This window comes from Spermophilus citellus, assembly GCF_964194105.1.
Source record: "Spermophilus citellus genome assembly, chromosome: 6".
NCBI classification, from domain to species: Eukaryota; Metazoa; Chordata; class Mammalia; order Rodentia; family Sciuridae; genus Spermophilus; species Spermophilus citellus.
The window spans coordinates 156,331,669-156,353,632 of record NC_138187.1 but is presented as its reverse complement, the minus strand read 5'-3'; the positions used below and the strand labels follow the sequence as shown (position 1 = coordinate 156,353,632).

General features: G+C 48.0%; 1 protein-coding gene across 2 annotated transcripts in view; it reads right to left on the bottom strand.

Moving 5' to 3' along the window:
* The window catches only part of ASTN1 (astrotactin 1), a gene marked incomplete at its 5' end in the record, with an annotated part of 280,379 nt that overhangs the window by 62,870 nt on the left and 195,545 nt on the right, over positions 1–21,964 (bottom strand). For both annotated transcript variants that reach the window (XM_081298255.1, XM_081298256.1), the window contains 5 exons: positions 5,835–5,962; positions 7,248–7,442; positions 10,486–10,652; positions 18,643–18,793; positions 19,300–19,437. In XM_081298255.1, the coding sequence (XP_081154381.1) occupies positions 5,835–5,962; positions 7,248–7,442; positions 10,486–10,652; positions 18,643–18,793; positions 19,300–19,437 (779 nt within the window). The remainder of the gene's footprint in view (positions 1–5,834; positions 5,963–7,247; positions 7,443–10,485; positions 10,653–18,642; positions 18,794–19,299; positions 19,438–21,964) is intronic.

The window sequence follows — 21,964 nt, the reverse complement described above, 5'->3', positions numbered from 1 at the left end:
AGAGGCTAAGTTAGTTGTTCAAGGTCACTCTCAATAAGCCCTTTCTGCGACCTTGTAGAGATATTATTAATGGGCTGCTCTGCCTTGGGAGCTTTGGAGAAAGAATGTCGCCCTGTTTAAATTCTAGCCATTACTATAAATATAATATGCTAGAGAAACGAAATAATTAGGCCACAGGAAATTAAAAAAACACCTAAGTTTAGAGAACCAATTTTAACTTCATGTCTATACCTAAGGTTTGCTATATGTGTAAGTTATAGGATTGTACGTATGCATTTGTGTATGTGTTTACACACAAACATATACAGTAAGCTTGTACATAGTATATATAAAACCTCTATACTCATTTATATTAAACCAGATAACACATAGTGCATATGGAGTGTTCGTGTATATAACTACAATGATAATAATACATGCATAGTTAATTATTCTGCCACTTTGACCCATGCTTCCTTTAAGCAAAATCAACTAATTTAATACCTAAGCTGAATAAAGAGTAGGCAGGATTAATTAGCTGCTTGTCAACCCTGATCAAATTAGATGAGTAATTACCAAATTTCCATTTCTGTCTGAATCATATGGGAATAATTATTGGTAAGAAAAAAAATTAAAAAAAGGTCAGAAAAGGTGCTCAGTGAATCAATTGCTTAAATTTCATATTAGGTAATCAAAGATAAGTTACCTAAAACTAAAAGGAGGTTTTCAGCAGTTACTTTCTTTCGAATGTTCTTTGAGGGCGTTAAGCTTTGCGATGCCAGTCATGCGACTACACACTTTGGCTTTTAACCTTCATGTTAACTTCAAAAGCATACAAATGGAATTCTAATTTAACAACTGAAGACTTCAGTCACATCCCTTCCAGGTACATTTCATTAGGTGTCAGATGTGGATGGCCTTCAGAACCACCTCTCGCCTGTCAGCGTATGGCTTTGTTGTTAATTCGAAAAGCCTATGTATAAAGAAAACAGCAGGTCCGAAAAATAAAGATTCTCAACTTATTTGGGAAAAGCTCCCTTTAACGGAATTGCTTCACAGTGGAAAACCAACAGGAAGGAGCCGGGGGCTGCAGGAGGCGGTGCAGGTGACAGTCATTGTTTAAATGACTGTCCTCCTCACAGCCAGAGTCCCTTCTCTCTGCTGCCTCCAAGGGAGTATTTTGGTTCCAGTTGTTATATCTGTGGACTGAGAGACTAGCTGAGATGATCCCTTGCTTCTTTTGCAAATCTGTGACGGCCACCTGCTGTGTGACTTTAGGCAACTCATCTGTCTCAGTTTTCATATCTGAAAAGTGGGGGTGACAGTATGCATCCCATTTGCTTTACAGGTAGGTTGTGACAAAAATGAAATTATGGGTGTCGTGTCTCATGACTAAACCAGTCAGGGTCACTCCAAGTGAATTTGGGGACTAAATAAAGACACAGACACAGAAAGTACCTTTTCTCTGGGTTCAGTGACCACTCCTCTGCTGCAGCTCCCACAAGGGGGGCAAGGCGGGCAAGAAAGAGCCAGGAGCACATGCTGAACGAACCCTTTTATTAGGGAGAAGCCATTCAGATGAGGCAAGGGGTCAGGTTTCAGAGGGTTGAGTCTAGCTTCTGATGTCTGCTGTCAGCAGGTTGACTGACACCTGGGTAGGCCAGCCCATCTCTTGTGCTGTGTGGGGATCACTGGTCCAGTCCACCCTGTGCACTCAGTGCTCATAGCTCACACACAGCCCACGGCTGGCTTGCCACTTCTCCACACTCTCATCGCTCAAGGCTAAGGGGCGCTCGGGTCCCATGTGACAGCTCCCGACATATGGGCACAAGAATACTTAGAGAAAAGATGAGGCATCACATACACGGATGGCCTCCATGTCCTCTTGCTCCCTTCCTTCCTCCTCCTCCCTCTCTTCCCCCTCCCCCACTCCTCCCCCCTGCCATCCTCCATCTGTATACACCTGGCGCTTCTTAACTGATGCTTTGGTTATCACTCCCGAGGTGGCAGTCCAGAACAGGGGGAAGAGGAGGAGGAAGGCCAGGCGTGGGCTGGGGATGCCAGCCCTCCACATCCGCCTAGCCTGAGCCCAGCAAGTCAACTCCAGGACTTCGCTGCCGCACTTAGGCTGCACTGGGTCTGGGAGACACTTACATAACTGCTGGTGCTGGGGAAAGGCTTCTCTGTGCCTACTTACAGATAACACTTCCATTAGTTAAAAAGAAAGGGGTATTTTAAAGTGTGTGTTTTCTAGCTGAGTCATAGTGTTTCTCAGGGTGCCCTTGACTTGCATCAGGTTGTTTTATTTTATTTTATTATCATTTTGAGACACATTTCTGCTGAATGGCTCTTTTTCTCAAACACAATGTTTTCGCAAGAAAGAAGATTATTTGTTTTTTCTCCCTAATGACTCAACAGACCTGTGTGCACTCTTGGAAGGAAGGAAGGAAGGAAGGAAGGAAGGAAGGAAGGAAGGAAGGAAGGAAGGAAGGAAGTCAGGCTGTGGAAATAAAGAAGGAGAGAAAACTAGCTTTCTCTTGTTATTCTATTGAAATATCAGGAGTACATCTGAGCCCAAAGTGCTAAGGCCAAGAATCTTTTTCCCTTGAGTGAACCTGAAGCAGTTCCAATGCGCCTGAGCTCCACATCTTCAAATAGATCCAGTGACCATGGCCCCAAGCAGGCCTGTGGGTGTGGCCTGTGGGTGGGCAGAGGCCTCCACCTCCTCCCTCAGCCATCTCCACACTCCCTCCTTTTGCTCCATTGAAAAGCTGAATTCACAAATGGACAAAAGCCAGACAGACGGACATGAAAACGAAACCCAGACCCATGATCTGTGGCAATCAGCTCAGGAAGCCTCCCCCTTCTCTGTAATAACCCACCCAGGACGCCAATCTGCTGTCCCCAAGGCAGACTTGTGGGACCACCATTTCCAGCAAGCTGAAAAGAAACCACAGCAGTATCTCCTGAAACAACCGACTCAAACCACCAGAGCTTTCACAACCCACAGCTTCTCTACCTCTGGCTCCCACGCCCTCTGTCCAACCACTGACAGCCAAATGCGCACCCCTGATCAGTGTCAGGGACGTCCCTTCCAGAGAGCTTGCCTACAGCTTCTCACACCAACAGCTTCCAGTCCACCTAAAACCCTCCCCTTCCCACTGTAAGGCTCCCCACACCTCTGCCTGCCCTTGAGTCTCTGCCACAACACCAGCCATGGCACCCATGTCCCCTGCCCTAGCCAGCTCAGAATACATAGTGCCGCCAGTTCCCGTCTGGTGTCCTTCACCTATTTCCACAAAAAAATGCAACAACGAAGAGGCCCGTGAAACCTGGAGTGCTGAGCGTAGTCGACGAAGGAAGGGAGACACGGGTATCAGTGCTTTCCAGCGTGTTCTTTAACTGATTCTGCCGGATGGAAACAGAGGTCATCTATGAAAAGAACTCTCTGATCAAGGAGGTCTGGGAATTTCTAGGTTAAATAAATGTGAAAGGGATGTTTTTCCTGCAGGAATCTCTTTCTAAAGCTTAGGTGATATAAGTTGCTAAAAGGAAGAGGGTCTTTCCAAATATATTTGAAGGCAGGCCCATTTGTGAATGGAACTAGGGTTTTTCCTGGAAAACAAAACAAAAAGAATGCTTGCAGATGCTGTTATAGATGATTCTGAAGCTCAGTTTATCTTTAAAATCTTCTATTGCTTCTAGGTTTATGGGAACTATGACCTATAATAATAGAGTGTGAAATGACACAGGATCCATTGTATGCCTTTCAGGAAAGTTACAATTAAAATGTGACTTTAGAACTAGAAGGATGACATTAAAGAAATTTGGTCAGCCCTTTCCGTCATCAATCCTTCGAGTCATTCTTGTATTTAAAAACAAGCTTGTCCCCTGCTTATGTCACAGGAAATACATGCTCTTAGCCAAAGTGGTACCATGTCTTGACCAAAATAGGCTAAAGGCAGAGACTGCGTAGAACAGCAGCAGGGTCAGGAGGAGCCCCCACCTCGCTGTTAGGAGTGCTGGACTTCACTGCCGCGGGACCAGGAAAGAAGGCAGGGTCCCCTCTGGACATCCCCCCCTCCCCCTGCAGTAAGATATGTTAGGAGAGACCCGAGGGCATGGGGAGAAGGAGGTTTCTTTGGGAAGGAGAACAAATTTGGGGGTCTCTTCCTTATTCCCCAAGTAGCAGAGCCAAGTTTGTTCTTTGATCTACTGGCCCCTCCTGGAGAGCTCCAGGGAGTGTCCAGAACCATCCGGGCATCCTCCTGGCCTGATAAATGAGCTGGAATCTGCCCTCTGCCAATAAGTCATATGGTGTGAGGGAGGGTGCTAAAGGTCGGGGCAGAGGCAAGTGGTCTGTAGTGTCACAGACCTGCCCTGTTTGTAGGGGCCACCTCACACCCCAGCACAAGCCTTGCACACATCTGGGAGGTGCTTCTCAGCTATCCCTGTGCCAACAGGAAACGAGATTCCCTAATGCTATAGACAGAGCTTTCGGGACAGTCCAGAGGCTACATTTTAATTTCTGTGTGTGTGCATGAGTGTGCGTGTGTGTTCATGTGTATATGTATGTGTGCATGTGTGTTAGTCTTTTATGGCCTTTTCATCTTTTGAAGAGATGTATGGTTGGCCCAGAATATATTGTTTTCTAAGTTTTTTTTCCAATGAAGAAAAAACCATTTGGTAATTTTGATACTAATTTCTTTCTTTCTTAGTACATCGATTCAGTTAACACAAATTTCGGTACGTGTCAGGAACGGTTCTGAGAACTTTACTAATATTAATGTGTTTATTCTTTATATGAATCCTTAAGAAAAAAATTATAATACCTATTGGAAATTAAGGCACAGAGAAGTTAAGAAACTTTCCCAGATCACACAGCCAATGAGGAATTGTGGCAGGGTGTTGGGCTCTGGAGCCCACCCTGTTAATCACCATGCAGGACTGCCTCCGGTGGACCTACCTCAATGCCTGTCAGGTCTGAAGTTTGAAACATAACTGGATGTCTGCAGGAGGCTTACCTTCAGCCCACTCCACTCTTTAGAAAAGGGAAAAGAAAGGGGAGGAGGGCATAGAGTCAGGAACTGAGAATGAGCTAGGGACTGGGCGATGGAGGAGTGGACACGGTCAGCAGTGGCGGGTGGCTCACGGCTAGGCTTCTAGCAGGTGATGCTCAATCCTAGGTGCAGCCGTGGGTCACCTTCCAGGAGGTGCCAGCTCAGGCTTCCCAGGGGCAGGAAGGAGAAGCATACCCTGCGCTCTCGCTTCTCCTGATCCGCCCACACCGCGTTCCCCAAGGGCGCAGAGGGAGAGTGCCCTGGGCTCAGAGCAGCACAGGGGTCCAGATGTCCCCATCCCCATCTCAGGACAAGGGACCCCGAGGGCCAGAGAGATGGTGCTGTCTAACGTCACAGTCACCCAGCCTGAAAGCAGCACAGCCAGGATTCAAACCCAGGGTCAGCTGACACCAGACTCCATCATTTTCCATTTCCTGGTACTGCTCCGTAAGTCTCCCCAGGACCCCACAGCAACCATGACAGATACTGAGGTGGCAGTCACAATCTGGCTCCTCTCTCTGCCTCTATGACCTGGGTATTTCCGCTTGTCCCACCCAAACCTCTGACGCTGTGCATCCATTATCTCATTTGTTTTCAGAGCATCCTTAGCAGGCAAAGATCTCAGGACAACCATTCTGCAGGTGATTATACGATAATACGGATAATCCTAACAGGGTTCAGTTGAATAACTGAGCATTCACCATATACCATAGAAACCAAAATAGCAAGGTGGAATCTTGATTTCTGAAGCCGCACAGCTGCCGGGTCTTGCTGGCTGAGGGAAGGCGCGCTCACCAGTCAGGAAGTCGGGGTCCGGGGTGGGCTCGGAGATTTCCTCTAGGCACTGATTCTCCAAGGGGACGGTGGCCACCACAAGCCCATCTGGCAGTTGCTGTTCTATACCACGAGCGAAGTTGTTTTGCCTAGAAACAGGGTGTACGTTCATTTCTGAGTGTCAGGTGGACCGGCCCCGAGTGGGGCATCTTTATTTCAACACAAACGTAAAAATTCTCTTTGGACCAACAAGTTCCCCTCACCCTGAGCCTCATTTACTATGCAAAGGGTAGGAACTATTCCTCCCTACCTCTCATCCCAGTCCTGCCCCCTCTCAACAGGCACTGGGCACACTGGGTCTCATTTCTTTACCATGGCGAAGACTCCAGCCATATTTCTTGTCTTTGACAAACCGGCTCCCAGACCAAAATGGGAAAGACTTGTGAAGTCCCTACACATAACAGTTCTAAGAACTAGTTTGGAAATTTCCTCTCAGTTTGTTTGTAAGAGTTTAGACCTAGGTTGCTCCCTTGCTGATCCATATCACGACGACAGCATCATCGTCCCCATCATCCCTGTCCCCGTCATCCCCTGGACAGCATTTCCCTATGGGATCTGAAGAAGAGGCAGTCCCATAGCCAAGGCAGAATATGGACAGAGGTCAAACCAAGAATCTTCTCAAGATATTCCAACTAAATTATTTACAGTATTTTGTTCTCAGGATTCCTTTATGCTTGTAAAAATAATTGAAGGTCCCAAGTAGCTTTAAGAAACCTCTAATTACATCTATCACTATTTTCTGCATGAGAAATTAAAATAGAATCCTAAAAATTAATTCGCTTAAAAACACAATAATAAGTCTATTGAATATTAATGATAGGTGGGACATTCTTGTACATTTGTTGCAAATTTCTAGAATGTCTGACTCAATAAAAGGCAACCAGTTTCTCATCATCAAATCCCATTCATGGCAACGTATCATTTGAGTTTAAGTATGTGAAGAATATGCAGCCTTTCTGCAGGTGGAAAAGGCAGGAGGATCCGCAGGTTCAGGGACCCCAGGGGTCCTTGGCTCCCACTCTGGGGACTGCTTTTCTAGACCAACTCACATGCTGAGTCTTCTGTTCAGAGGGAAGATGGAACTTGGGGCATTTGGGGGTAGCTTTCTTATAAAACCTTGCAGCCCTCGCCTGAGCAAGGCAAAATCTCACTTTATACTTTACTGTTCACCCAGAAGAAGCATGGTTCTTGGATTCTTGAAGAATGTCACCTTAGAGAAGCACAAAGGTGAGAGAAGGACCTAACCCCTTCCGCACCTTACATTTGCCTTGCTCCAAGATACAGAACCTTAGGTTGCATATAAAGCAATTCAGAGAAAAAGCCCCACCAACATCCCTGAATAATCACAGAGTGTCAGGTGGACATGAGGCTCACCTGAATGTTCCTTTCAGCACCTGTCCAGTGGCTACTTCCTTGGAATGGTTATTGTAACCAAAGAACATCTCCCCAAAGAGAGTCTGGTTCATGGGAAGCTCCCTGCTCTCTCCACAGTCGCCTCCCTCTGGACAGGTCTCCGTGATGAGCTGGCAAGAGCGTCCATCCACTCCAAGCTTGTAATCCTCGATGCACCTAACATGGCGGAGAACTCAAGATAAGAAGTTAGTCCATCAATGAGCGATGCTGGCAATCAGCTCAACGAATCCGGAGGAGATGCCTTTGAGAGAATTGGAATGGCCAAAGATCAGGAATACCCCAATTCACTTCTGACCCCTTTATAACGGAGTTTCTTAAGCCTGTAGATAGAGGCTCTCTCCAAAATGTGATCATACCAAATTTCCTACTTTTCCTTTAAAGTTAGGTCTCTCAGAACTTTGGAGTGCTCTCTTTTCTAAGAGTCAGCTGATTTCTCAAACAGGTCAGGATAAGAATCATTGGAGAAAAATTTGTAAATATGAGTTAACCATTTAAATCCAAGATATAGTAGAGTTTTTCTCACAAGCCCTCTGTACAACCAGGTTCTATATTTGTTGGGAGAGTAATTAGGCAGCAAAAGAAACAACACTGTACTTAAGAAATTAATTGCTTTCTAATCTGGTCCTGTGATGAGTCAACTCAGAAATTAGGAAGATGGGTGATCTTCTTGAATGTCTCCAAACACAGGATCATCCCACACCAACTCCTCCTCCATCCCGAGTAGCCACCCTGAACTAAATAGATGCAGGGCATCTACACCATGCACCCTGAACTGGGAACAGCCTCTGGGTGCCCGCCCCCCATGAATGTACAGCTACTGTAATGGAAAAGCAATAGTAATTTGGTAAACATGGGTCAATGACTCATAAATCATCATTTGACCTTACTTGTAGTTATATTATAAAGAACATGCATTTGTTAGCTCAGGTGGGTGAGAACTACTTCTTTGATAAAGCTGTCAATGAAAACAATGTTGATTTCATTTGGTTCTCTCCTTAAAAATATTACAGATTTAGACTTTAAATGTGCTCACGATGTTAAAACACCATTTATCACTATATACAGTAATTGTAATAATATAAAGACCTCTGACCTATGTAGAACTACAAATGATCGTAGTTTCAAGTAGTGAGAAGCCATATCATAATAGCAATGAGCGTCTTCTTCACTGGTAATCTTAAACCAGTTCAGTAACCTCTCTGAGCTCCAAGACACTTGACATTCAGAACACAGCCCTATATATAGCTAGTACTCTCTGTATGTTGCTATTATTAGCAGCAAAGGTGCCAAGGAGGCCTGTGATTCAACTGCCAGTTTTTCCCATTTATCAATTACATATTTGTGTGAACAGGTGTGAGCAGAGTTCTTTAACTGTAAGTGTATGTGATCTGGTCTTTATATAAAAATATCAGTATTTGGAGAGTGCTCCACACACATGTGCCTAAATCTGATTAAGAAAGGAAAGAAAGTCCACCTAGAGGCCTACCACCTTAGTCCAAGGGACAGACGTGCCTTAAGACCCCTACTCCAGGATTCCCTGGCTCCAGCGCAGCCTGGGAGCGGGGACATTGGAAATGGTGAATTGGCTCCTTCCTCGATTGGTACATACACGGAGTTTCTGGGAAAGATTTTGAAGTTGGCTGGTTCCCCTCCAGCCCACGCTCAACCTCTGGACAGCTTCCCCTCCCTCCGGACCCCTCCCCCCTCCCCCCAGTTGTGAGTCCCACTGAAAACTCCTCCCTGCTCCTGATGCTTCTCACAGTGGAGCACCCTCCAGGTTCCCTGCACAAGGAGGTACCCAAGGACGCATTTGTTCAGCAAAAAGGGGAGGAACTCTGCCTGAGTTTACTTCTATAAATTGAAGTGGGTCAGCCCTAGTTATTATAAAGAACATTAAAGTTTAGAGCAACTTGCTATTTATGGAATGGGCTTTTACAAGAAACTAAATATGGAAATTACTCAGTTGTGAAGAAATAAAATAAAACAAAATACAATAAAACAACGTTATAATTCCACTGAACAATTATTCAGCGGGCACTGCCTTTTAGAACAACTAGCGAGTTTTATTACTATAAACACCTTTTTTGTTGTTGTTACTGGGGATTGAACTCAGGGGTGCTTTACTACTGAGCCATATCCTCAGCCTTTTAAAATTTTTATTATTTTAAAAAAAATTTTTTTTGAGGTACAGTCTCACTAAGCTGCTTAGAGTCTCACTAAGTTGCTGAGGCTGGTGTTGAAACTGCAATCCTCCTGCCTCGGTCTCCCCAGTTTCTGGGATTACAGGTGGGCATCACCACACCCAGCCTTGATTTTCATTGCAAGCTGTTGGAGGGTAAAAACTCCATGTTACTCACTCCTCTTTGCAGCCCGGTGGCCGGCATGGTATTTGGCATAGACTAAGCGCTCTGCCTGACTTGGAGGACGAAAGAGGGGAGAGGGAGGCAAGAAAACCATGGGTATAGCAGAATGTGCTAATCTATTTACTTTATAAATATAGCATGAAAATGTCTTTAAATATAATTCCACTCAGTGATATAAATTTAAGTTTTGAGAAAAATCGCAGAATTTTTTTAAAACATCAGAGAGGGCCTGGAATCTGATCTTAATCTTCCTACTCACCAAGTCCCCGGTCTTGGGAGAGACAACCCCACGGGCCTTAGTTTTCTCATCTGTGGAATGAGCTGGCCTTGCCCACCCTGTTCCCTCACAGAGATCTCCTGCCAACTTAAGGAGCGAGTGGGTGAGAGGGACCCACCATAAAGGGCCTACATGTGTAACTGCATCACCGAGGAGGGCTGGACACAAATGAGGGGCCTCGGGAATTGAATCTGGAGAAGCTTCGGCTACTCCTTTGATAATTAATCAGTTTCATGCAATCTTTCCCAAGTTTTAGATCATCGAATGCTTTTTGTCATAAAGCCTTAATTAACATAGTTCCACAAAACACACTGGAACATTCTGGCTTAATTAGGCGATGATTTAAGGGAACTGTGTAGCTAATTCGCCCTTGCAGGTAATCGGGGCTGGGCTCCCACACTTTGGGACTTGCCCAAGGATCCTCCCAACCCAGACTTTAGAGATGCTCCCTCCTGAACAGCCCGAGGGCTGGCGATGGGTGGCAAGTCATTCACAAGGACTTTCGGGTTAGGCTCTGAAGGCCTCACACCTTGGCCAGCCTCCTGGCAGCTCCACTCACCCACAGAACATGAGGATGTTGTACAGGGTGGGGTCATCCGGGAAGGGCGCCATCTGCTGGAGACACAGCTGCTCACAGCCACCATTGAAGCCATCTGAGCAGTCCACCCCGATGTGGCGGTCATAACAGCCCGAGCTGTCCTTCATGGGGCTGAGTCCGGCTGGGCACTGGCACAATCAGAAAGCATCCACACAGGTGGGTGAGTCAGGGACGGGGTTCTCTACTGGAACATCACCACTGACACCTATTTATAGCACTTTGCCTGGAAACTATTAACACTGGCAAGCAATCCATGACTTCTCCTCTGCGCTAGACTCCACTTAAAAGCAAGTAGCCTTTTTTGACATCTTGCTTCTCTCTGGGCATAGATCATACACATTGCATTAAGGCTGCATCCTCTGAATAAGCTGGAAGGGTGCTCTATAGTAAGACAGAGTCAGGGAATGTGGTGTCCCCATTCCACACAGAAGAGTGGAAAAGATAGTCCAGAGGTTAAAAAAAAAGTCTTTGAAGGCATTCCTTTGGGTGAGGGGAAGGGAGTGCTGTTGTTTGGACTCAGGTTAAGATAACTTTTTCAATGTCCAAAGCACTTTCTCAGTGTGGGTACCACCCCATAGAGTAGGAGGGAATGGGCAGAGCCAGGGAATCCAGCCTGAAGTGGGGAGTGGCTTTCCCTGGGACCTTCGGGAGGAGGGGGGCTTTGCCTGCTCTCATACTCCTCCCCTTCCTGCACCATGGATGCCCACTGAAAGGCACACAAACCAGGGCTTCGGCCATAGCAACACTCAAGGGTGCTGTACTTGGTTTTGAGCCACATTCTCATGATGTGAAATAGTGACCTCCTTGTACTACTTCACCCTTAAAAAACTCCCCAAGAATGAAAGCCACCAAGAAAATCCCCGAGAAGATGCCAGACCCCAGGAAAGCCCAGGGGCTGCCTCGCTCACCCACTTAATCCCCATGATGCCCTGGAGGCAAGAATTGTGACCACCCCATTGGACCTGTGAGGAAACTGAGGCACCGAGGACTTAGCTCCCCTAAGGTCACACAGCTGCTCATGACAGGGCCACTCTTGAGCCCCTGGCAGGCTTCCTAGGAGTCCTGAGGGCTGGTCAGTCTGTGACTCCACACTGTTTACTGAACACTAAAGACTTGGAGCCCGCCTGTCACTGTGCTGAGGACTTGAGGCATTTTATCTCACAACACCCTGCATTATCCCCATTTAAAGATAAGGAAACCATTAACACTGCCAGTTAATTCATGAACCCCTCCTCACACTGGGCTCCCTTTTAAACTGATGACTCTTTTGCCATCCTGCTTCTCCTCCTGTGCAACATCATCTGCACATTTACACTAGAGCTGGCCCTTTCTAACAGGCTGGGAGGAGGGGATGACTTGCCCAGGCTCAAGCAGCTGGAGTGGGTGGGGAGCTGGAGATCTATGCATCTTGGACTCTGGAGGTTGGGCTTTTAATGACTGTGTCATACACACACTGTTAGTGACAAACACTTCACCAAAACCAAACCCAAGCAAAACTTTCAGAACTTGGTGGAACCGTGTGAAACACCTCCCTTCCTCCCTGCTGCGGCTTGCTCTTTCTCTTGGCAGCCAAGCACCTCATCTTGCTGGTCTAGAGCTGCTGCGGAGGAGCCTCTGCAAACCCATCTCTCCCCTTCCTTTCCCAGTCAAAGATCACAGCAGGATGTGCACTGTTTGCTGACACTAATTCTGCAATTTACCAAACAAATGACCCCCTGTGGGCCTGCCAGACCCCCAGCCTGGCTCTTCACCTCTCCCCCCTTGGAGGCAGCTGGAGTGCTGGAAGGCCACAGTATTTAAAGAAGTTTCCAAGGTCTGCCCCCTGCTGTGGGAACCCAGATGTTCCTGATGATGGTAAACAAGCAAAGGAGGCAGCTGGGGCTCACACCCCAGGTCCGCCAGCCCCTCCACCCATCAAGTTCCTTGGCCACCCAGCTGTTAGGCCAGATGTGTCACCAGAAGGGAGCTGGCTTCAGCACTTCCTGGCTGTCCAGGCGTGGATTCTGGATTCTGGGATAGAAACACAGAGTTCGAATGGAATTAAATGGGCTGCCCCGGTAGTTCTGTTTTTGCTTTTTCCTTCCACTAAGCTTGCCAGAAGCCATCACGCAGAGATGAAGCCCGTCTAGCCCGTCTCCTGTTCTTTCACCTCACATGGCTCAACCTCTCACCAGCCAGCTACCTCAGCCACCAGCCAGGACTCCCCATCTTCCCCACCACCTGCCTTTGTCCAGAATGCTCCATCAAGCGTGGTTTTTGACAAATACTTCACTGAATGAAACATGAGCTGGAGGCTTTGTTCCAGAATTCTGAACCTGGCAAGTCCACTTCTTGCCTGGCCCTAGTGCCTAGATGACCACCTGATATTCATGGTCTCTCAGGAGATTTGGAGAGAAGTCAGTGTAAGCTGCCTTACACAAGTTGGATATATATATATCTTTTGTCCTCATAAACAAAGCTAAAAGTAACCATCACAGCTTTCCAGAATCAAGCAATTCTTTCACCTACATCTATTATCTTCAGTCCCAATGACACAGGTGTTCTCTGTCTTCCCCATTTTACAGATGAGCCAAATTAGACTAAGTAGCTTGTTTATGGTCCCAGTGGTGGAACATGGCAAAGCAGACTCTGGGCCAGGATCTGTCTGACCCCAGAACCTGCATGTGTCATCTTCCATTCATCCATCCTGCTTCCCAGGTGAGATAAAGAAATGAAGCCAATGTGTCAACCAGGTAAATTAACCCTGTGGGTTTGTTGCTCCACTGTTTTAAGCAGTTCCTGGAACATATTCTCAAGTCAACCCAATATTCTTTGTCTTTCTCACTCTTGTCACAGGTGAGTGCACATGATATCTCTCTCTCTCTCTCTCTCTCTATATATATATATATACACACACACACACACACACACACACACACACACACACACATATGTATATATGGGTGCAAATATTTTAGGGCAAAACACTATGAACTGTCCAGGGTGATGGTGTTGAAGGCCATACACGTTACCTTTACTGCACCTTCATAGCAGACTGGGGTTACAGTTCAGAGTAAGACTTTCCAGGGGAAAAAGGGCTGAAGCAGAAGTAGAGTTTCCTTCTTAACCCTTGGAATCAGAGGACCCCCTCTGCAAGGAGTTACTCTATCAACCTTCCCATGGTATACATTTTTGGTTTTTGTGGTTTTTTTTTTTTGATGAATCTTCCTTCTGCTGTTATACTTACATTGTGGTTTCCTCAGACTCTATAAATATGAAGAAGCTAATGTCTCCAAACCAGGCCCCTCTTCCTAGAAGTCACTGCAGCCAGAGCCCAGTGGTCAGAGCAAATCCTGCCTCCAGAAGGAGCTTGGATTATCTGTTTGCAAGGACTGGGCTGTTCTCTCCTCCTGGCTGTGGACAGTCCCTCCACGTGTTCCTTGAGAGAGCACTGTTGGTCAGGAGAGGGCCCCTAAAGTCATGCATTAACCGCTCTCTGCATAGGTTATATCCAGCAGTCCCAGGGATTTTATAAACTCCAGGCTTAAGAAGAAAACTCCATTCATTATGACAACAGCCCTCCCTCTTCAAGAAGTCCTAATAAATGAGCTCATATTTCTGTGACCTCTAAAATACACAAGGTTAATCATCTTCCACGAGATGCTCACAGCTTCTTGACTTATCACTGGTCGAAGGCATAATTAGCTAATGAGATTAAAATGGTTTTCCCCATTCAACTCTTTTTCTTTGCCCTCTTTTCCTTCTTTTCCTACTGATGATTTTGGTTGATTAATCACCGAGGAGGCTGGTGGGATCTTCCTGAGCCTAAGACACACACACCTCAGCGCCAGGTTACCAAGTGGATGCTGTTGGCGGTGACGGTGAGTGATGGCAGGGAGCCTGTTCGGGGCCCCTGGGAGGAGAGGGACTGATCCCTGCAGCACCTTACCTGGATGTCCATCAAACACGCAGCCCCATTCCCACCCAACAGAGGCTCCCTCTTACTGGCTGGCAATCTTATTCCTTTCACAAATAGTGATCTTCCCAACTTTCTGACGAGAAGGCCCAAGCCTTGTAACACTTCTCCCAAGGGGAAAAGTCTGATGGAGTTCAATGTCTATGTCAGGCTGGGACAGCTCCCGTCCGTCCCCCAGTTCTCTAGAAGCCTCTGAGGCTAACTGCTTACTGTCAGAGAGAGAGAGAGAGAGAGAGAGAGAGAGAAAGAGTGGGGGGAGGGAGGGAGATCGGTAATGGCCTCCTCACATGTGTGCCCTGGGAAAGGTGAAATGATACAGTCTGTGGGCAGCCATTGTGGACAACATGTGGAGGGAAGGGCAGCAGGTCACTGGGTAATTCAAAGCTCATTAGAGCACAGTGCTGTGGCCAGGAAGGTCACATGCTCCACACACAGGACACCCCCACCCCAGCCCCTTCAAGGACACGGCCTGCCATCAAGCACATCCCCACATCTTACAAAGAAAAGGCTTTTTTTCTTTTTTAAGTTTGGACCCTTTCAGGATGAGTGAGAAGAAGAGGAAGGAGCTTTAGGAACACTGGCCTTGCGTTTCTCTTTTTTTCTTTTATTGGGGTACCACAGGAAATCATTTTCAGACTTTCAAACCAAGTTTCCCAGTGCACCTCAATGGCAGGCTGGGTAAGGCTGGAGACACCCGTCACGCTCAGTGAAATAAGCCAAGCCCCCAGACCAAAGGCCAAATGATGTCTCTCATATGTGGGTGCTAATTCACAGTGGGTGTGGGGCTAGGGAAAAACAGAGTTACTTTGGATCAGATAGAGGGGATTGAAGGCAGGGGACGGGGTATGGGGTAGGAAGGGTGGTAGACTGATTAGACATTGTTACCCTATATATAACTATAGGGCCAACAAGAAGAAAGAGAACTTATACTCCATTATATATGATGTATCAAAGTGCTTCTACTGCATTGTATAACTAATTAAAACAAATATTAAAAAAACAATGAAGACACCCAAATGAAGATACCCATTAAAGCTGGGAGTGGGGAGTCCCATCTACCAACCTACTCCAATCCCTGCCACCCACTGCAGAGGGTTCCCCAGATTTATCTCTAGCACAATCTCAGGAACCTGTGATCATATCACCTTTCATGGCAAAAGGGAGTTGGCAGATGTGATTAGGTTAAGGATCTTGAAATGCAGGGATTATTCTGGGCTCTTAGAAGTGGAAGAGGGAGGCAGAGTAGGGGAGAGAGAAGGAGGCACGTTTCAGAAGAGCAGTCAGGGAAAGGCAGTGCCGCTGACCCTAAGATGGAGTGGTAGGCCGTAAGCAGAGCAATGTGGGTGGGCTCCAGAGGGTGGACAAGGCACGGGGGTAGGTTGCCCCCTAGATCTTCCTGCAATGAAGACAGCCCTGGTGACCCTCGATGTTAGCCCAGTGAGAGCCACAGGGGAGTCTCATCCTCAGAGCTGTAAGATGCTAAAGTTGTGTAGCTTTAAGTCACTAAAATTCTTGCAATTGTTCAAGCAGGAATATGATAATATAGCACCCTGGAAGGGCCCCCTGGGGCTCTATAGAATACAGAACTGCTGCTCTGGGCCTCATGGGTGGGGACCATGGCCCATCTTGAACATTAAAAACAATGGGTAAGATTTGGTCACCAGCAGTGGCAGTGAGCCATGCTCTGGGGACCCTCCTGGAACTTCCGAGGTCCCCAGCTCTTAGAGAGCACTCTGATTTGTAATGGAGCAATCATGGTTTATACAGACTGTGTTTTTCATGGGTATTTGGTTCCTGTCCTCAAAGGTTATATAAGCCACAGGGCGATTAACTGGGCACCAGTGAACCCTGTGGAAGCCCATGCATAACCAAAACGTGCCCCCTCTCCTGGAAAGAAGGGAAGCAGCCCCTGTACCCCAGCACGAATCCCACCTGTCCTGTCTGAAATAAATCAGAGAAACATCCAGGTGTGCTCCTGCTCACCTTCCCACACCTGCCCTTCCCCAGGTTCCTGAAGAGTCAGCATTTCTCATTCCTGTCTCTTTCTCCTTTCAAGAAAGGATAAAAGATGCTTTTCCTGGGAAGCCTTTCAGAGCGGCACCCAGGACTGGACGGAAGTGTCTACATGGAGAAGGGCTAGGAGGCCAGACTTAGCTGGGGTCTAGCTCCAATGACAAGGGACTTCCTCCACTAACACACCAGGGCCTGAGGACAGTGTGATGCCCAGTGGGGTCAGGTCAGGCTCAAAGTCAAGTCCCTCATCTTCTTCTCAGTAGGGTCATAAGCACATCAGCTCTCAGTGCATCCGTCCTGCCTCAGGGACCATCCGCATCGCAGCCAATGAGGAACCAAATGGAACACGTCCACCAATCAGCCCCGCTTCTTCCTCCAGAGCCACGTGGACTGGTGACTTCAAAGTATTATGCAAATGCCAGATACTGGTATAATTGAGTGACTTTCTGCAGCGGCTCCAATTCTAAAATGCAGCAGCTTTATCGCGAATGCATATTCATCAGAACTATTCCTGCTAGTCTGTCTCGCAGATCAGTGGGGAAAGTGCAGAACTCCATCCGCTCAACTGTACGCCAAGTGAAAGGGGCTAGGATCAGCACCAGAGGAGGGCTTACAGGCAAACACACCCCGAGGGGCCAGGGTCGGGCAAAGAATTAGCAAGAGAGGAAGAACCCACCTGTGTATGCATGTGTGTGCCTGTGTGCGTGTGTGCATGTGTGTGTGCATGTGCGTGTGTGTGTGTAGTGCATGCTTAAACACCTATGGGGGTGGTGTAGGAGGAGCCGGCATGTGCCCAGAAAGCACTTAGAATGACTCCAGAGAGCAATCAGGAAGAAAGGTGGAAGTCTGGATGAAGAAAGGCAGAGTCCCATCAGACAGTGAAAAGCATCTCCGAGGGACCCCACAGGTTGGAGCGCTCATTGCTTAACAGGGTGAGGACCTGCCCAGGGTGGGCTCACTGTGGGACACCAGCTCACCTCCTGGCTGCCGGGGAAGAAGACATGACCTAGCAAGCACGATTTCTGATCTTTTTCCTGATAGGCCTCTGCTCTTGGCCCTTCCTAGGTTCCCCTGCTGGCTTCTCCTCCCAGCCCACGGCTCTCTCTTTCCCTTCTCTCCATCGTGCTCTCTCCTTCTCGGGGGAATCAGGGCTGGGACATGGCAACAGTCTGGGGAGCCTCAGGGCTGGGATACCTCCACCCCAGAGGCCAGGTTCATATTCGTCTTTGATAAGGAGCAGCTCCCTGAGCAGAGCAGGTGCTAGAGATGGGTGATGATGGCAGCGACTCAGGGTCCTCACAGCTTCCCCAGCTCTGGGTCCCCTCACAGCACGGCTGCCAGGTTGGAGCGAGGCGGGGCACGGGGAAGCTCCTGGGCCTTTCCGGACAGGATGGAGTGACAAGACGGAGTGACGCATCTCAATGGCTGACTCTCCCTCCCCCCTGTTCCCCTTGGTGTGTCTTCCTTGCTATCGCTGTCCTGATCCCTCTCCTCCCTGGAGGTGGGGCTGGACACAGATCAGCGTGTCAATGGGTGAGAGCCACCAACAGCAAGGAACCAGCCTGCACGGCCTCCTCTGTCCTGCCTCATCCGCCAGCACGGTCACTATAGTCTTCATATTCATGCCCGCAGAGAGCTTGGTCTACTCCAGCCCAAACAGTCCTACCAGGGAACGGCATCCCATTTTTAAGGATAGCCAAAGTCTGCAGAGCTGAAAACAAAGCAGAAACCCGCTGTGGAGAAGTAGCACGTCACTGTTGGGGTTTCGGACATTTTTATTTATATTTTTCTCTACCATTTCTGGCATAACTTATTCATCTCGTTGCTCTACCTGTAGGTAGGTCTCTCCAGACATCTCCTATTATATTTGGAATCGATGTTATACAAAAGCGATTAGTTAGTTCTCAAATAGTTCTCACCAACTATTTTATAAGACTGGAGAGAATGGTGCTATACAATTTGAGTGCTCCCTAAGGACTTCTTAAATACTGGACTAGGGCTTAGCTCCTCAGCCCTATCAAGAGAAAATTCCGAACCTGCACTAGGTGGTGGTTACCACTGGGGTCACAGCACATTGTCATCTGTGTGTCCCTCTGCCTTGTGCTCACCCTGTGCCTTCCCTCCCTGCCCTCCAAACAGGACAGACATACCACGCAACCAGTGGAGTCCAACTTGCGATCGGAAATGCAGCGGAAGTTCTTACTGCAGCCCCCGTTATCTTTGCTGCAGTCTCGCACTGGCCCAAAGGAATCTAAAAGAACTTCCAGGCTGTCAAAGGAGGATGAAGTCATCAGCTCCTCTCTGCAGGGAGAAAGAGTGGGAGTCAAGGGGCTTCTAGGAGCCACAGTGGTGCTACCTTCCATCTCCTACTGGTCAACTGGACTAAGCCTGGCTTTGCACTTATAAAATTAAAGATCAACCACACAAGGAGGCCTGAACTAACAAATTATGGGCATTTTCCACATCTGGGAAATGAGCCAAAGCTACGCCTGGTCAAAGAAGGAAGTCTAAACTTAGGCAAGGACATTAACATTTTATTGCCTGTCAGTCCTTGGGGTATGTGGGAAGTGCTTACAAACTCTAATTTTATGTCTTCTTCCAGTGAATGAGCCTTGGGGTGTGCAATATTGACCCAGATAAAAAGCAGATCTTGGCACCACGTGCGGGGAATTTAAAGGCAACCTGCCAACTTCTCCTTTCGGCTTGAGGTGCCTTCTTTCCCAGCACCTAGAACCTTCAGGTCACTTGTCACTCTGCCTCCCAGGCCAAGGGTGGGCCCTCCGTCCGCACCCTGAAGCCAGACCCACCTGACCTCCACCGCATCCTCCATCACGGTCATGTCGGTCTTACACTTGGCGGAGGGATTGATGGCCAGTTCTGCTGGCGGGATCACAAAGCTCTTGCTCAGGGGCAGCCACATGCCCTCGCCCAGAGTGTAGGTGAATCTGCAGGGACACAGCACCAGGTGGTTAGGCTGGAGGATCACCACCCCCATGCGGGGATTCGGCACTCAGCCCCACGGCCCTCTTCAGAGAAGAGGGTGGACTGCCTTTCGTGGAAGAGACCCATGAGTCAGAGGGAGGCTGAGGGCCTGCTCCTGCTCACTTGGCCATCTGGCTGGAGGACTGATCATGGAGCCCATTCACCAGATATTAAAAGTGGCTCTCATCAAGTCACAAAACGTGAGCCTCAGCCTTCTTCAGGTTTAAAGCCGGGCTTCCCCGGTATTAAGTCAGATATAATTGGAAGCGGTTTAATTGGAGAGAGAGAGGAGGCCTCCCACCCTCCTCAGCCTGGGGCTGCACACCCACTGTGGTAGCCATGGTTTCTCCTCGTGCCTGGAGGAACCCTGACTAGGAGAAGACAGGAGGAAAGCGCCCCTTCTCTGGATTCTGTGACAGGAACAGAGATGCCTGAAGCCAGGAGCCTCCAGGGAGGAGAAGAGAGGGGTGAGCAAATGAACCAAACAGCCCCACAGCCCCGTCTATTCTCCGCCCTCCCACCCACACCTTAGCAAACGGTGCTAACCCTGGGGAAACAGGGAAGGTTTGGGTGTTCTTATTCTTATAACAAGGGCTAAAAGGAATAAAAGAATCAATCAGCATTTCAAGGGAGAGCTTAAGGAAACCATGAGAGATTATTTGTTTATTTATTCATTCATTTCATTTCAAAGGCTTTCAAATGCTCTGTGTTCACAGTCAGAAATAGTCTGTGGGATAAAAGCCAGTGTGGGTGGGACCTCACGGGGCTGGGGCAGTCCTGGAAAAGGGAGGAGGTGCACAATTAAGCAGAACCAGTGCCGTGCTGGTCACAGCACCCTGCAGAACCCCGCTCCTCTCTCCCTCCTACCCCCTGTGTTCTCTCCACCCTGGGCTGCCTGAGATGCCAGGAAAGCAGACTGAAGCTTCAGAGCTTTTATGAAAAGTGCCGTAGCCCTCCCCAGGACGCTGGCCACAGAACAGACCCAGCATGCTCCCTAAGCCATTTCCACCCACACCCTGACAGACAACCCTTGGCACCAGAGCTGCAAGAGGAGAAGACAGGTGACAGCGTAACTGTAGGGACTCCTAGGAGAGAGGCAAAACCTCCAGGTAAGGGGTGTGTTCAGGACTGGGGGGGTTTCTCCCAGTGTTCTACTCCCCTGACCTGCTGGGAGCCATCAAAGATGCTTCTTGACCTGCAGGAGGCATGGCTCCTTCCACCCCCAGGGGCACCAGGTATTAGGTGGAGCTGGGCGTGAGCCCGAGGGGCCTGCACCAGGGGAGCTGAGCCCATTACTCAGGGGACCAAAACACCCAAGCTTCATTCTGTTGTGGATCAACTAGTGAAACTGGAGACACAGCAGCACATTTACACACACACACACACACACACACACACACACACACACATACTTCATCTGAAATATCAAGGAGCAGATTCAGGGCTAGCGATGGCCTCCAACATGCCTGGAATCTGAGACTTAAGGGTGCTGTGGGTTGAAAGAAACAGTTTCCAAGAATTCCTAAGATTTCACTTTGCATTCCACAATGGGTCCTTGAGCCAGCAACATTATACTAAAGCAGGCTCTGGTCAGGACACTGTTGTATTATAATATATTGTTCCACAGAGAATGTTTACACAAGTGAATGGTACCCGGGATGAAGCAGTTCATTGGACACAAAGATGGGTATTTGTTTTCCATTTTGGCTTTGAAATTATAATTTTGTTTTGATTATGTAAGATTTTGGGAAACTGTTGGCAGTTCTAGTACATTTCTGATGGTTCATTTTTCTTTTGGAAGAAGGGAGTGTATAGATTCTTATCTCTCTTTTCCCTTTTCCTTTGCATATAGTCATAGGGAAAAACAAACCATGGTTTTCCCCAAAGCCAACTGTGCAATGGCACCCCACACACAGGGGGCAAAGTCCAAGCCCCCAAAGGCATCACATCACCCCACCTACATCTTTAGCTCCTCTCTGCAAAACCACTTCACTCTGCTCCTGCAATGCCCACGGTGCTTCCTCAAGGCTTCCTAATTTCTCATCTCTTTTCTTTTGTTCCTAACATTCTTTCTTCTGGATTTTATTCCCTTTTTTCTTCTCCTGAATTTGATTCGTGTTAAGACTTAGTTTAAAGTCACAACCCTTCCAGAAATTCCCCCAGAACCTTGACCCTCAACCTTAGGCTGAGCAAGGGAGTGTCCTCTGTCCACCTTACACAGAGTCCTTGCTGCCCCTGAGATGCTGGACTGCACCTGTCTTTTCCTGTGTCCATCACTGTTAATCAGGATGACTCCCCAGGATGGCAGAGGACAGCCCCAGCAAAACGCCCTGTTTAGCTTCCTGACAGCCCTGTCAGTTTGACCCCTCTTACCAACTCATCATCTGATATTCTAACAATGTTAGTAGCTCCCCAAGGTCACCCCTTGGTCAGTGGGAAAGATGAGGATGGTCCAGTTCTTAGGTATGGTCATAGTAGCTTTCCAGCTCA